This window comes from Microcebus murinus, chromosome 8, assembly GCF_040939455.1.
Source record: "Microcebus murinus isolate Inina chromosome 8, M.murinus_Inina_mat1.0, whole genome shotgun sequence".
NCBI lineage: Eukaryota > Metazoa > Chordata > Mammalia > Primates > Cheirogaleidae > Microcebus > Microcebus murinus.
The window spans coordinates 73,241,924-73,258,105 of NC_134111.1; the positions used below are offsets into that span (position 1 = coordinate 73,241,924).

General features: G+C 38.8%; 1 protein-coding gene across 7 annotated transcripts in view; it reads right to left on the bottom strand.

Annotated features, from left to right (window-relative positions):
* The window catches only part of FTCDNL1 (formiminotransferase cyclodeaminase N-terminal like), a 91,360-nt gene that overhangs the window by 13,684 nt on the left and 61,494 nt on the right, over positions 1-16,182 (bottom strand). Inside the window, exon 7 of one of the 7 annotated variants that reach the window (XM_076005779.1) lies at positions 3-15,100. The exons of the other annotated variants lie outside the window; for them this stretch is intronic. Within the exon in view, the coding sequence (XP_075861894.1) occupies positions 15,045-15,100 (56 nt within the window). The 3' untranslated portion in view covers positions 3-15,044. Of the gene's footprint in view, positions 1-2; positions 15,101-16,182 lie in introns of those variants that run through there. 7 annotated transcript variants of the gene reach the window in all.

Genomic DNA, 16,182 nt, shown 5'->3' on the forward strand with positions numbered 1-16,182 from the left:
GGACATTTTAACAGCATTAAATCAAAATCGGGCCCAATAGAATAAAACAAAATGTATCATTTTTTATTGTGGTAAAATATACTTACCATAAAATTTGTCATTTTAACAGTCCAGTGACATTAAGTTGCACATTGTTGTGCGACCATCACCCCTACAGCTCATAAAGTATACAAATCTTAAAAATCAAAGTTTGATCACAATTAATTTTCCATTGAAGTTTAGTCACATAATAAAAGTTTGCCTTTATCCGAAAGGCTTGAATTTCTAACCCTTTACAAATCTAATTTCACAAAGAAAATGTATCATTAATGAAATTGGTGCCTTCAGTTTTTGAGCAATTTTAAAACAGCCCGACTTATATATATTGTTAAGAGATATGAAAAGTTAAGAACACAAAAGTTAAGAACACAAGTAACTGCCTTGTCTAACATGGTAACCCCTAGCTACATGTGCTACTAAAATTTAACTGATTAAAATTAAGTTTTAAAAAACTAAGTTTTTCAGTTGCACTAGCCACACTTGAAGTGCTTAACAACCACACGTGGTTTACATATTGGTAAACGGTTTACATATTGGACAGCACAAGATAAAAACATTCTCATCATCACAGAAAGTTCTCCTGGACGGCTCTGGGCCAGGTGCTGTGTAAGGAACCCTAATATGTACACACAATCGGAGGCTACTGTCAGTGACACAACATTTTTTCATCCTCCTCTGCCATTTTCTGTATCTGGATTCCCTGGACCTGACGTTATCTTCCAAAACAAAATGTAGAATTATTTGCCTGGTTTTTTTCAAGATTACTGCTTCACAGGACCTCTGCTTGTAGCTATGGCATCTTTTCAAGGGGCTAACGACAGTCCCCTGTATGCAAGGACAGACCACATACATTTTCTGTCTGATATACAAAATGCAGGTGCTTAGGGAATTTCAGTACTGGCCTGGGATGGCAGGATGGTGGGCCTTGTGCACTTGGAGGTACAACACGGAACACCAGGGCTGAGATGGGGGCCTCTGGCCACAGTAAGCACAGGAGACCTCCCCAGCTGCAATTCAGTGTTTGTTATTGGTCATTTCTAATGTAGGCTGCCATGTTAATGGGAGAAATGAAAGGTGGAAGACACCAAAAAAAGAGTTTGCACTGCTTGGGCATAAGAAGTCTACAGTTCTTTCTCAGAGTCAGGTAGGGACTCCAGCATTGGAAGCCCATGATGTTGTAGACACCATGAAGCCAAGAAAATCTCCTAAGTGATTTATGTTCTATTAACACTAACTTTAAGATACAGGCATCCCTTAGAGATACTGCAGATTTGGTTTCAGACTGCAGCAAGAAAGCAAATATTGCAATAAAGCAAGTCACAAATTTTTTGGTTTCTCAGTGCATATAAAAGTTACCTTTGTACTACTGTAGTCTATTAAGTGTGCAATGTCTAAAAAAAGTACACACCTAAATAAAAAATTCTTTATTGCTAAAAAATGCTAATGATCATCTAAGCCTTTAGTGAGTCATCAGCCTTTTGCCTGTGGAGGGTCTTGCCTCGATGTTGATGACTGCTGACCGATCACGGTGGTGGTTCCCAAAGGCTGGGTGACTGTGGCAATTACTTAAAATAAGACAACAATGAAGCTTGCTGCAATCTCTCTAGAATGTGATGCTGTTTGATAGCATTTTACCCACAGTAGAATTACTTTCAAAATTGGAGTTAATCCTCTCAAACCCTGCTGCTGCTTTATCAGCTCAGTTTATGTTATATTCTAAATCCTTTGTTGTCATTTCAACAATGTTCACAGTATCTTCACCAGGAGTAGGTTCCATCTCAAGAAACCACATTCTTCATTTCATCTATAAGAAGCAAATCCTCATGTGTTCAAGTTTTATCATGAAATTGCAGCAATTTAGTTACATCTTCAGGCTCCAGTTCTCTTGCTATTCCCCCACATCTGCAATTGCTTCCTCCACAACAGTCTTGAACCCCCTCAAAGCCATCCATAGAGCTGGAATCAACTTCTTCCAAACTCCTGTTAATGGCATCTAGAATGGTGAATTCATTCCAAATGGTTTTCAATTTACTTTTTCCTGATCCATCAGAGAATCACTATGTATAACAGCTATAGCCTCACAATATGTATTTCTTAAGTAATAAGACTTGAAAGTCTAAATTACTCCTTGATCTATATGGGCTGCAGAACAGAAGAATATTAATCTCCTTGTACATCTCCATCAGAGCTCTTGGGTGATCAGGTTTATTATCAAGGAGCAGTAATATTTTTGAAAGGAATCTCTCTTTTTTTTTTTTTTTTTGAGCAGTAGGTCTAACAGTGGGCTTAAAATATTTAATAAATGGCCAGGCGTGGTGGCTTACAACTGTAATTCCAGCACTTTGGGAAGCCAAGGTGGGAGGACTGCTTGAGGCCAGGAGTTTGAAGCCAGCCTGGGTAACATAATGAGACCTCATCTCTAAAAAAAAATATTTTCTAATTAGCTGGGCATAATGGCATGTGCCTGTAGTCCTAGCTACTTGGGAAGCTGAGGCAGGGGAGGATAACTTGAGCCCAGCAGTTTAAGGGTAAAATGAGCTATAGTGGTACCACTGCACTCCAGACTGGGCAACAAAGCAAGACTCAGTCTTAAAAAAAAAAAAAAAAAATTAATACATCATTTTGTAACCAGATAAGCTGTCATTCAAGCTTTGCTGTTCTGTTTCTAGAGCACAGGCAGAGTAGGTTTAGTACATTTCTTAGGGGCGCTAGGATTTTCAGAACAGTAAAGGAGCATTGGCTTCAAGTTAAAGTCATCAGCTACATTAACCTCTAAGGAGAGAGTCAGCCTGTCCTTTGAAGCCTTGAAGCCAGGTATTGACTTCTCTTTAACTGTGAAAGTCCTAGATGCCATCTTCTTCCAATACAAGGCTGGTTCATCTACATCAAAAATCTGTTTTTAGTGCAGCCACGTTCATCAATTTTCTGATAATTGCATAATCTTCTACAAAACTTGCTGTAGCTTCTACATGAGCGCTTGCTGCTTCACCTTACGCTTTCATGTTCTGGAAACAGCTTCTTTCTTTAAACCTCATGAACGAACCTCTGCTAGCTTCAAACTTTTCTTCTGCAGTTTCCTCACCTCTGTCAGCTTTCACCTTGCTCCAGATTAGGCCTCAGCTTAAGGGGCTGTTGTGGATGGTTTGATTTTCTATCCAGACCACTCACACTTTCTCCATATCAGCAATAAGGCCATTTCACTTTCTTATCATTTGTGTGTTCATTAGAGAGCACTTTGAATTTCCTTCGAGAACTTTTCCTTTGCATTCACAACTTGGCTAATTGGTGCAAGAGGCCTGTCCCAGCTTTCGACATGCCTTCCTCACTAAACTTACTCATTTCTAGCTTTTTATTTAAAGTGAGAGACATGAGACTCCTCCTTTCATTTGAACACTTAGAGGCTACTATAGGGTTGTTAATTGGCCTAATTTCAATACTGTTGTATCTCAGGGACTAGGAAGGCCCAAGGAGAGGGAGAGAGACAGGGTAATGGCGGGGTCGGTGGAACAGTCACAAAACAAGCATTTGTCAACTAAATTTGCCATCTTCTATGGGTGCAGTTTGTGGCACCCAAAACAATTACAATCGTAATATCAAAGATCACTGATCACAGATCACCATACACATAAAATAATAATGAGTTTGAAATATCACAAGATTTACCAAAATGTGACAGAGACACAAAGTGAGCACATGTTGTTGGAAAGATATCGTTTACAGACTTGCTCAATGCAGTATTGCCACAAACCTTCAATTTGTAAAAAATGTAATATCTGCAAAGTGCAATAAAGCAGAGTGCAATAAAATGAGGTATGCCAGCAGTAAAGGGCCGTAGCTCCAGGGGGGTGGTTGAGGCCAGGTGCCTGGGACATAGTCAATTGAGGTTTGGGAATTGCAAAGTAATGTTTACACAGTTAGCTAAATTCTCCCCTCAAATCTAAAATGGTAGTGGGGGGAGCAAGAGAAACAGAACTGTTAGGAAAGATAAGATCTGAACATCTGACAACTCTCCAGACTATTCTGTTCATGAGTATCTGCTCCAGCCATAATTTGGAGTGACTCACACTTTGGCTGCTGCAGGTGCCTAAAGCACAAACTGTGATCCTAAAAACCTCTCCTACTAAGTACCTGACATGTTTTCTGGCCCTGTCCAGCTCTTTGCCTATCCAAACCAACACCTTCAATGGGAGTTACAGTTCTGGAGTATGGTTTATACAGCTAGAATGCCTGCAAAGGAGAGTTCTTGGAGTTTAGTTCTGAAAGGGAAAAATAATGGGAGATATATGTAGTAGCAACCCCCAGCTGTCTGCAACTGGGGCTTTGAGGGCAAGGGTGCATTTTGGTCTCATGAAAACATACACTTTTGAGGCCAGATGATACAGAATTGAATATCATTCCCGCTCCTTACCAGCTATTTGGGATCTTGAACAATTTACTTGACATCTCTGAGTTTCAACTTCTCTATCTATAAAATAGGTGTGTGGGGGGGTGGGGGAAAGGTTTATCTAAAGCACCAACCCCTTATCTAGAAATTTGTGAATCCAAAAAAAATATTTTTTTAAAAAGCATTTATCCTCCCCTTCCTATATAAAAACTATTCAGAGTAGCCAGATAGCACAAGCTGATGAGAGAAAGAATATTTTCAATAGAAAAAAATTCAACTAATAAATGTGGGAGTGATGATAGAATCAGAAAATCACCATTGGGCAACCCCTAAAAATATAATTGTTTTAGGCAAAGACTATCAATGAATGAAACCCTCATGAAAAGTCAATTAGGAACTTTACAATGGCAGGTAAAGGCAGCTCATGTTTGTATCACCAGAAGTGAGATACCCAGACATCACAGCCTCCTGACGTGATGCAGTATGAAACACACAGCCTACCTTTGAAGAATTCTTGCCAAAAAAATTGAACTTCAAACCCAGTAAGCCTCTAGAGCTAACTTGGAGTTTGCAAGAAATGTGAAGGACAAAGACAAATGAAATGACACCATGAGGAAGCAAACAGATCCAGAATATAGAAATTCTATAGGACAACTGACCCAGCTTCTACAACAAGTAAATGATAGGGAAAATGTGGGGACAGAAGGACTGGCTTAGATCAAAAGAGACTTAGAGATACAACAACCAATGTGATGTGTGAACCAGTTACATCTAGATTCAAACAAGAAAGATGTTCACACAGATTACACACTGGGTGTTATATGGTGTCAAGGAATTATCATTTTGTTGGGTATTATAATGGTATTGTGGTTATGTAAGAAAATAGCAATATTGCTTAGAGATACATATTAATTATGTAGGGATGAAGTACCATGATCTTTGAAATTGGCTTTAAAATTATTTAGTAAAACCAAAGGAAAGAAGAGGGAGTTGAAAGGAGAGAAAAATAATAGAAATTAATTAAAAGAAGAAAAGAGAAAAAAGAAATTATCCCATTGAATGGATACAGAGATTAGATAAACTAGGAAAAGAGTTTAGTCAATGCCTGGGATATAGTAGTTACTCAGTAAATACTACCTTCTGTTACCTTTTGCCAGCCTATACCATTGATGTGAATCAGAATTCCAAAAATTCTGAATACCTTTCTGAACTGGCATGTTTCTACTTACTAGAAATCACCCTATATTTTAACAACACTTCTCTTCCATTATCTCTTCTACATAAATTCATGGTGGAAAAAGTCAATTTGATTTTTGTTCTCTAATGAAGCAAGAAAATGAAATATTATGTTATTCTCATTATGATGAATAGACAACCAAGGCCAAAATGATATTTAGTGATAAAGACAGTACAATATACTCTTTGTACTCAAGGAAATAACATTTGTGTTTTTAATGATTGCAACCTGAGGGCCTATGGCAGGTAGATATCTGAGAGATACCCATGCCAATTGGTCTTACATCTGAATCACCTGTTCAGAAAGCGTATGATGCCATCATGCAGTTTCAAATCAGGCAAAATAAAACTTTTACAGCTTCCTTAATCACTCTTTACTAAAAGGCCCATTGTTTTAGGGTTTCTTCCATTTTGAGTTCTCCCACCACCATTATTAGTGGTTTGGATGTTTCCATTTTCTCTAGTTGTATTCTGAAAGGGCTCATTTCATGGCAATAGTTTTTAAAAATATATATTTTATCCTTCATGTTTGGCTGACATTATTTACTAGAAAAATATTTTTAGCTATTTCTATACATGTATATTTAGCATTTTCTTTTCAGTCTCAACTTTAGAGATGTCTATGAGTTTGGTTATATTCCTCTTTGCAAGGGAGAATCAATGCAATGAGGCATTTCTCAGTGTGATGAGCACTTTAAGCTTCATATTCCCAACACAAATGTCTTTTCTAAGCCTGTAACAGACATAACTGTGGCTAAAATGTACTATTTTACAGAGAATATACAATTGTAACACTTAAGAACTTAAGAATCTGTTTAATTAAATGTATCTGCCTGTTTACACACACACACACACACACACACACACACACATCTACAGTGGTATTTAACATCATCTTTTTCCCTTCTGCTTTAGTTTCTTTCAGGAGCAATTTAGACTACTGATATAAATGGAGTTGAAACTGAACTGTTAAACAGAATTGCATTTCAGCAGTTCAAGGAACATAACTCATTAGTTTTATTACATGTTTGATACCAGCCAAAATGCACAACTTGCAAAAAAGACCTTAAGTCTGTCATTCTCTTTCCACTGGGAATAAATTCTCTTTCCAGTGACCCACTGCATGAATATGTGATTTGTTATTATTCTTCTTACACCTGAAGTCTTATGATACTTATGAAATCTTTTCATAAGCACATACCAATCAAAAAGAGTATTTTCCAACCCCTATCACCTGATACTCAAATCAAGTAGAAGTGAAAAAGTACAAAATCTAAAAATTAAACTGGGTGCTAGACTTAAAATCTTACAGGCATCCTCTAGTTTTAGTATAGCTCTCTTAATATAGCCAAGTTTTTTGTTTAGTTGATTTTGTAACTTATGTATTTTTTAATGAGAAGGGGGGAAAAAATTCTCCACCAGAAGCCATAAAAATCCCAGATGATAAAACAGATAGCCCTAAAAGTTTTTGCCTAAACTCATACACATAAACTAAAACTGGCTGATTAATCTCACTACAGTACATTTTAAAAGAGTGGCATTGGAAATACAGTATAGCAGTGTGATGCTGCACTGCCTCTAATTAAGTGCAGACTAGGAAAAATTATTCTCAGTTTAGTCTATGAAAGGGGGGTGGTAGAAATTTCTCTTTTTGCAATTCAAAATTATTTTAAAGATAGAACATTTCTTTTCCAATGTCTTCATTAAACAGAGCTGTTGAGAATTGTCTCCCAACCATCCCCAAAGAGTACAAAGCTAACCAGTATTCGCCCCATATGCTCGGCTTTGAAGTGTGAAGCTGTGACCATCCCTCTAGACTCTTACACCACCATCAAAGCCGTCTCATTATGCCCAGTGCTGAGTTAAAGCGCGGGGCCGTAACCGCTCCAACACAAACACTGCATTAACAAAGCAACCGCAATATTCCTCCCCCACATGGCTAGAACGTGAAGAAATTTTTACCATATGTACACAGGCACGAGATACAAAAATTTATTGTGCTAGAACATCATTGAGAAGTACATTAAACATGCTGACTAGAACTGGATGTTATTCTAAGGGACTGGAAAAAATAAAATGCAGCTGATCTTTATGATGAAAGAACAGAAACATTAGGCTGAAAAATGAGATCAAGTGCAATTCCTAAATCGCATTTTAACTGACATGTTCTGTTGCCTGTTCTTTCTTGAGGTAGCAGAAAACAATTGGGGGGGGGGCAAGAAAACTCCACTGTATATCACCGGATGCTACTGTTCACTCTGCTGTGTTTCACTTCCAAAGGCCAAATAAGCTTACAAATAATGATATGCTGATAACAACATCTATGATTTGAAATGAACAGGCCTTGCTAAGAAAAAATAATTTCACTTGCATCTCTGAGTTGTCAATTTATTATTGGCACGGCAGTAAAAAATAAAATGCATAGAAAAAAACTTGTTATCTATTATGGAAATGAGGTCAGGATAAGCACTTGATTGATTTTCATGTAAACTTAATCTGCAAAAAAACATTTTTAAGTGTTTGAACCTAAAAATTCCATTCCTTTATATTTGCTCTAGAAAAAAGCCTTGCATCTGTGCACAAGAGAGACTATTCATGAGCGTTCCTCATTACATTATTCACAGTAGGAAAAATAGGAAACAATCTAAATGCCCACAAACAGGGGAATAGACAATATCTGAAATATTCATACTATGATAAATAAAAAGAATGAACTAGAACAGGGGTGGGGAAACTTTTCATGTTTGAAGGCCGTATTAATTTAGCTGTTATCAAATAAGGGCACATTTAAGAAACTTCAATTAGCTATACTTAAAAATGTACATTATTTTGCAAAAATCTAACCACCATGTACTCAACAATTTTAAGAAATGAAAACTGTTTGTTAATGTTAACTAACCTTTGAATGATTTTTGTTATGTCTGTTTTTTTGTTGGAAAGCATTTGAATATTTGGTTGCAGCATGGAGATCCATAGTTTCAGTTGATCCTCTAGATGGGTATCAGTCATTTGTGTCTTTAAGGGCATCTTGATTGGGTTAGGTAGGAGAATGTAGATTCGCAGCAGTAAGTGGTTGAAAAGCAAGAAAACATTCTTCAGGCATGTTGCCGAAAGCGTGGGTATTCTGCATTTTTCTATATTTCAATTGAATCTTTCTTAGCATCAAACAATGAGTTTAAAATGTTATCTACTGAGAGCTCCATCGATTCCATCTGTAGTTCTTTAGGTGCCTTGGTCATATCAACTAGGTGAGGCTGAAACACTAATTTGAGTTGATGTTATGATTCTCAATGTCAGGGAACCTTTCATTGTAGTCTCCAATTAACAGGTCTATAACAGCTGCATATTCCTCAAATGATTCACAAGTATCATCCTGCTCATCAATGACCTTTGCTAACTGGGGAAAATGCTCATCTGAAATTTCCTTTTGAAGAAGTGTTTTTAAGAACGATAAACTTTCTTGAAATGCTTGGATTTTTTTTGCCACATATCATACATAGACTTAGTTTTACCTTGCAAAGAAATAATCAAATCATTTTGATCTGACATATCACACAGAAATGCTGCATTCCTATAGAAATATTCTTTCAATAATTCACATTGCTGATTCTGTTCCTTATAAAATTTAGCTATCTGTTCTCACAGAGACAAAATTTTGTCTAACTCCTGTCCTTGCCATAGCTAAGGTATTTTAGAATGTTACCACAAATTCACACTAAATAACTCATCCTCCAACTTTAGCATGTTACGAAACTGAAACTGACTGGGCCACGTTGCATTTTCATGAATATAGTTAACAATACTTACAACTTGTTGCAAAGTGTCACTTAAAACAGTAGCTTTAGCACAGAGATTTTGCTGATGCAAGATATAATGAAAAGAAATGAGAACATCTGAGTTTGTTAATACTTTTATCGGTGCAATAAACCCTTCATGTTTTCCTGTCCTGAAAGGTGCACCATGTGTACATACACTCACTTAATTTACCAAATTCAGTCCAACTTCACAACATTTATCTTTAAAGTTGTTGAAGATATCTATTTCCTGTGTTCTGTCCACAAGAGTGCCCAAAGCGAGTAACTCTTCATAGCAAAGAAAATCTTCTTTTATGACCCAAATTAAGTATAAAACCTCTGCAGAGTCAGTATATCACTTGATTCATAGAAAGCAATTGAATAATATATATTTTCCTTTTGAAGTATTGCATGAATATGCTCTGTTAAGTTGAAGGCTAATTCATGCTGCCCATCCATTATGGTGCTCCTTGAAAGAGGTAGTTGTTTGTATCACTACTTTTAGACATTATCAGGTTCTAAACATCCTACAACTTTGACAATGCATTCTTTCACAATTTCTACATCACTGAATGGCTTCATTTTTTCCCCAGCTATATAAGCTACTTTATAAGTTGCTTCAGTGGCATCATTTCCAGGTCTTATTGCTGCTTGAAAGAGTTATCTTTGTTTTTCTTTTCATCTTTTAATTTCTGCAATACAACCTTTCACACCTCTCCCTCTAATTAAAAGTATTTGTGGTCCTTATGAGTGTTATGATGCTGATGAGCATTGAATTTCTTTAATGTTAACATTGCAGTAACACAAAGCAAGCAAATCATCTTATCTTTAGCAGAAACAAGATAATATTGCAATTTCCAATCCTCATTAAAAAATCTGTTTTCTTCCTTCCGTGTTTTCTTGGTCTTCTTTGACAACATGGCTGTTAAGCAGACAGAATTAAAAAACACTGTCGAGCTGTGCAACTATTCACAAATTACACTTCAGACACAAACAGTGCACCATTGTCAAAAGCTGATAACAGACTAGCGTACTCAGCCCCCGTAAACTCTCAACAACCAGCCTCATTCCCGAGCGGTGCCAGTCAAGCAGGGGAAGTTAGAACTAAATCATGAGCATAGCAGCCATCAGTTTAGCCCTTATGGCTGACTAATGTGCTAATTGTGCCAGTCCATCTGGGAGGATTCTTTTGTTGAAACTTGTTTTATTCTTTGGCATTTCAAATATATTCATTTTAAAAATAAAATAAAAATATAAAAGACAAACAAAACTGTATTCATAAAAATAAAAGGATTTGTTTTGTAAAAATTTGGATTTAATCAAAAGGCCACACTTAAGGACACAGAAGGCCACAGGTTCCCCACCCTTGAACTAGAAACTATATGTAATAAGATGGACATATTTCCAAGACATCTTCCTGATTTAAAAAGCTATAGTATGATAGCATTTGTAATACAAATATATACAAGCAATACTATATTAGATTTATGGGTATACATAGTGGTGCTATCACATACATATCAGTTTTCATCAGCAGTTCCTATGGAGTTTCATAACTCCCATAGTCCTTGCTATAATGTTGGAGTGCTTTAGGCCTCAGGAGATAAAATCTCTCTTTCTGATCTCCTGTCCTTCTTTCACTGCCAAAGGCAGGGCTCTACTCTGATTGATTGTGGGTCAAAAGACTCTCATTCCAGAGAGGGTCCTGCCCCATACCCTGGAGGAAGGAATGCCACACAAAGAGGCCAGGAAGAATTTGGACAGGCTTTGCTGGGTTTAGATCATGTGCTTTTTGTCCAATCACATTTCTACACAGTTGGCAATTACGCCTATGTAATGAAGCCTCCATAAAAACCCAAGCGGATGGGTTTGGAGAGTTTCAGGATGGCTGAACACAAGGAGGTTCCTGGAGGGTGGAGCCCCAGGAAGGGCATGGACGTTCTGAAACCCTCCCCCAAAACCTTGCCCTACACATCTCTTCATCTGTATCTTTTGTAACATTCGTTAAATAAATCAGTAAATGTGTTTCCCTGAGTTCTGCGAGCTGCCCCAGCAAATTAATTGAACCCAAAGAGGGAGAGGGTCGTGGGAAGCCCAAGTTGAACCTGGTTGATCAGTCAGAAGCTCTGGAGGCCTGGACTTGCAACTGGTGTCTGGGGTGGAGGTGTCTTGGGGACTGAGCCCCTGTGGGATCTGATTCTCTCTCCAGGTGGAGAGCATCAGAATTGAATTAGAGGACACCCAGCTGGTGTCTGCTGCTTGGTGTGTGGGGAAAAAAACCCACATTTGGTCACAGAAGTCCTCTTCTGTGTTACTGCTATGGAGTTTACAGGAAAGCATGGCCTGATAAGTGTTTTCCCAAAGTATATCTATATGTAAGTAAAAGCATGTAGAAAATTCTGGAGTGGGGCATAGTATACCCAACCATAACCTGGCAAGGGGTGATTCAGGGAAGCAGGAATGTGAGTGGGGATCAGAAATGAATTTTAATCTTACCCATAGTGCTTAAAATTTTGAAAAAGAGAATTTAAAAAAGTTTCAGGCAAGGACTAATACCATAAATAAATGGTTGTGAGGACCCTGTGTTCTGCCGCTGTCTTTATGGAAAACTAAAAGAGAGTTTCTTAATGTGTCTAGGTTTGTTTTTCAGCTATAGAATGAAAATATTGGACCTATCCTCTATCCGTATTATAAACAGAAGAATGATATGCCCCCAAGCATTTAATATTTCATATGCTTTTCATGGAAATATAGGTATTCATGAAAGTATATGGTACATTCAGAGGTTGAGGCATATTTTACAATATATTTAATATCCAGTAATCCAAGAAAGTTATATCCTTATATATAATATATTCTTTCATGGAGATATATATACAAGAAGCTTGTTATTTCTTTGCAGGGCATATGCTGATATATTTACCATTTTTGTGCAGACATAATATCATTCTTTAAAGAATTATGCTTTCCTAACATATTTAACTTATATTGTACTCAGTAACTTACTTTATTTGGTCCTATGATGCTCTCTAATTGTTTCATGTACAGATTTCATGACCCCAGCTTTGTCGGGAGAAGGTTCTCTATTATACTTCTCTGATGGTCACAACAGCATTTGCCGTGGAAAATGGAAACATAACAGCCACTCCAGTACTGTTTGGATGTTCACAAATACCTCTCCATTTATCTACATAATATTTCTCTGAAATAGGTACTGAATATCATTTGGCAAATGAAGAACTGATAGAGAAGGTGTTTGCTATAGAACTTAGAATTTTAGAGCTGAAAACACTTCATTCAGACAGCTCCTGCTCAAGTGGTTTCCTAACATCTTGTCATGCAATCCCTTTTCTCCAAAAACACCATATTTGGAATCTTGATACATAAAACAGAGAAGAGGGATCCATTCTCTTTATGGGAGAAGGGAATAGGCTGGGCCCCAAATGCTCAGCGCCCTGCTCAGCAAGACCATAGAGAATCACCAAAAATGACAGCGAGCAGGAGGGAAAGTACTATGGGGCTTCACACACAGGCATTGTTTCTCATAACCCTCCTGACAGGATGATATTATTCCTCCATTTTATAGACATGAAAACTAAAAGATTGAAAAAGAGACTAAAAAATTTTTCTAAAGTCAGGTGCTAAACAAGTAGGAGATCTGGGATTTGAACTCAGGTTGTTCAGCTCCCAAATTCTACTTTTCCCACTTACTATGGACAAAACAGGCAGAAACTCACGGGCAAATACATGTGCACGCAATGAGTGGGTAGGATTAGTATTGAGCCTTTTGCTTCCATCTACTAATTGCCCCTTGTTAAGGATCTCTCTCTCACTCTTTCAGGGGGGCTACACAGAAGCTGAGGGTGCCCCAAAGAGTAGTTCAGATGGGACATGGCAAAGCCTTGAAGATGGCCAGAAATCCCTCTGCTGGACGACACACTGGTGAGGTGCACACAGCCTTCAACTCAAAGCCCACTCCCCACAGCAACAGAAAGTGAACTTGGCTCTCCCACCCATTCAGTGCCCCCTGAAACGGCAAACAAATGGTTTGCACGAGTTACTTTGGTTTCCTTGTGTGTGTTCAGCTCCCAAGCATCTTCCTGGCCATGAACAATGCTCATCAATCTCAGTAGTCTCAAAGCTGGCCCTACCTCTCGCCATCTGCCCCCCAGAAACGTGCAGTCCTGCCCTTCCCTTCCCACGCCCACCCTTTACCACCTCTCAGACATCGCCCACTTCCCCACACGCAGCGCGTCCTGCCCATTCCTGGTGTTTCCTTCCATGCCGAGAGGGTTCTGCTGGTCTTGCTGTCTGCTATGGGTTGAATTGCGTCCCCCACAACTGTGTACCCCCTACTTAGATGTGGAAGTCCTAGCTCCCAGTACCTCAGAATGGGATCTCATTGGGGAATAGGGTCATTGCAAATATAATTAGTTAAAATGAGGTCACACTAAAGTAGGGTAGGCCCCTAATCCAATATGACTGAGTCCTCATAAAAAGGGGACATTTAGACACATATGACATACAGAGAGAAGGCCACGTGAACATGAAGAGGGTCACAGCCCTCACAGGAACCACCCTTGCTGACACCCTGATGGCAGACTTCCAGCGTCCAGAACTGTGAGACAATACGCCTCTGTTGTTTAAGCCACCTGTCTGTGGTCCTTTGTCACTGCAGCCCTAGGAACCTAAAACACTAGCCTTACTCTGGGCACAGGTCTGCCTCTGCTGCCCTCTTCCTCTTCGTACCAACTGCCAGCAGGAAACACACCCAGTCCGCCCCTCCCTGACCGCTGCACAGTGGCGGGCCTGTGCCATCCAGTGCTGTGACCGGCTAGCTAAGCCTGTCTAGTTCTCTGGTTGGTAGGCCCAGCCACCAATATTAGTTTAATCAGTCATAATGGTAGTATTTCCATCTCTCATCTGCCTCTGTCTTCTGTGCAACTGATTCAAAATTTGGAACAGGAAGAAGTGAACCATTTACCATGTCCTTCTCTTAAACTCCACCCCAGCCCTCTTATCTCCCTGGGGGCAGGGAGTAAGGTGGCCTCCTTCTTTTGCTGTTTTCTTTCTCATTCTATTGCTATGGCATAATTCTTGTGGCCTACTTTCCCAAAGCCTCTGCCTTCGATTGTCAAAAATTCAAACATGAACACTGACCTACGTCTTCATTCTCATTATAACAATCCTATAACCCCCTCAAGGTAACAAATAATTCAGATGGTCCTGCACAGGCTATTGGGGAAAGAAAAGCACAATAATTAATATTGCAAGATATTATATTATCTTACTATAGATTTTTGCTTAAAATTAGAGAATGAGTTATTTAAGATATATAATTTTAATAGTCACATAATCAATAATACTTAATTTAATTAATAATGATGCTATAATTATTGTGATTTCATAATACTATAACCATACATTGTTATTATTATTGTCACATGCTCTGAGTCTCCTGAGAAGCACATCCTTACTCCACCAACAGAGACCAGGCAGATGGGTTGGTGGGTGCATGAGGGTGTGGAGAGAAGACACTTAGGTTTATGCACTTAATCTTCTAGGCCATCAATGCCACCAACATCATGATGTCATCTCCTCAGTTTTCTAATCCTAGTGGTCTTTACACTGGATGTCATTGTAAATGCTAGGAAGGAAGGATAAAAAAGAATAGAAATTCAGGAAAAGCATCTCTAAGGTTAGAGGGCCTGGGCCCAGAAAGTGTGCATGGTATTCAGTCACCTGCTACAAATCCCCTACTAGGTCCACATTCTCTAGAATACCATCATATAAAATATCAACCTCTGGGTGATACAGCTATCTTGCTGACAATCAGAAAACCTAAAGCCCCTAAGTTTTGAGGCCTCCCCAGGCTACCTTTGTTAGTAAGGGGTGAATGTTTAATGTCTCCCACAATGACCCAGGTTTAACCCTGAGTATTCTAAGAGATCCTTTTTTAGGTGAAGTGGTTGGTGGGGGAGGGGGACTCCCAGTTTTGAACTATAAATCTTGTATGTGGCTTCTAGACTGGGAAAGAATTGCAAGAAGTGTAGAGTCAGGCAGCAAAGATTTCAAGCACTCCACCTACTTGTCCCAGTTAGGAGACTGTTATAGAACATTTATTCTTGTCAATATTTCAATACACCCTATTCGGTATGTATCAAGAGTGAGCCAAGGAAAGAGAAAAGCCAATAGTAGGCTGCGTTATCGAGCTGGTCACAGCTGCGAGCAACTGGGGCTCGGTTGGGGCTCTGCTGGGATGGGCCGCAGAACTGTCCATCTCAGGGGCAAAGGAGTAGAGCATTTGTCCACCAGCTCCAGTCCCCTACTGGCCCAAGGCTGCCCCACAGGGTGTTAACTTGCTCGCATTTCAGGTTGCTGCAGAGCCAAAGTGAGGGAAAAGAATGCAGCTTTTCCAAACATGGCTGGGTTCATCCATAATTGCTTGTTATGGCAGATCAAGTTAGTTTACCCCAGTTCTCCCATTTGGCCTCTCCTTCCTCATTAGTACTTCTGTTTCACAGTGGTAGATAAAATCTTCTTGCATTTATTAAGCCTGTGGCAATATGCACTTATGCACAACCTAGTAACTGCTCCTTCATTGTTAAAATCTGAAGTCACTGGAAATCAATCTTAATGTTAAGTAATTTCCCAACGCACCATCCCTTGTTCTTTCAGCTCTTTATACGGTGGCAGTATCCTACAATTCTCAAACCAAACACTAAGTCT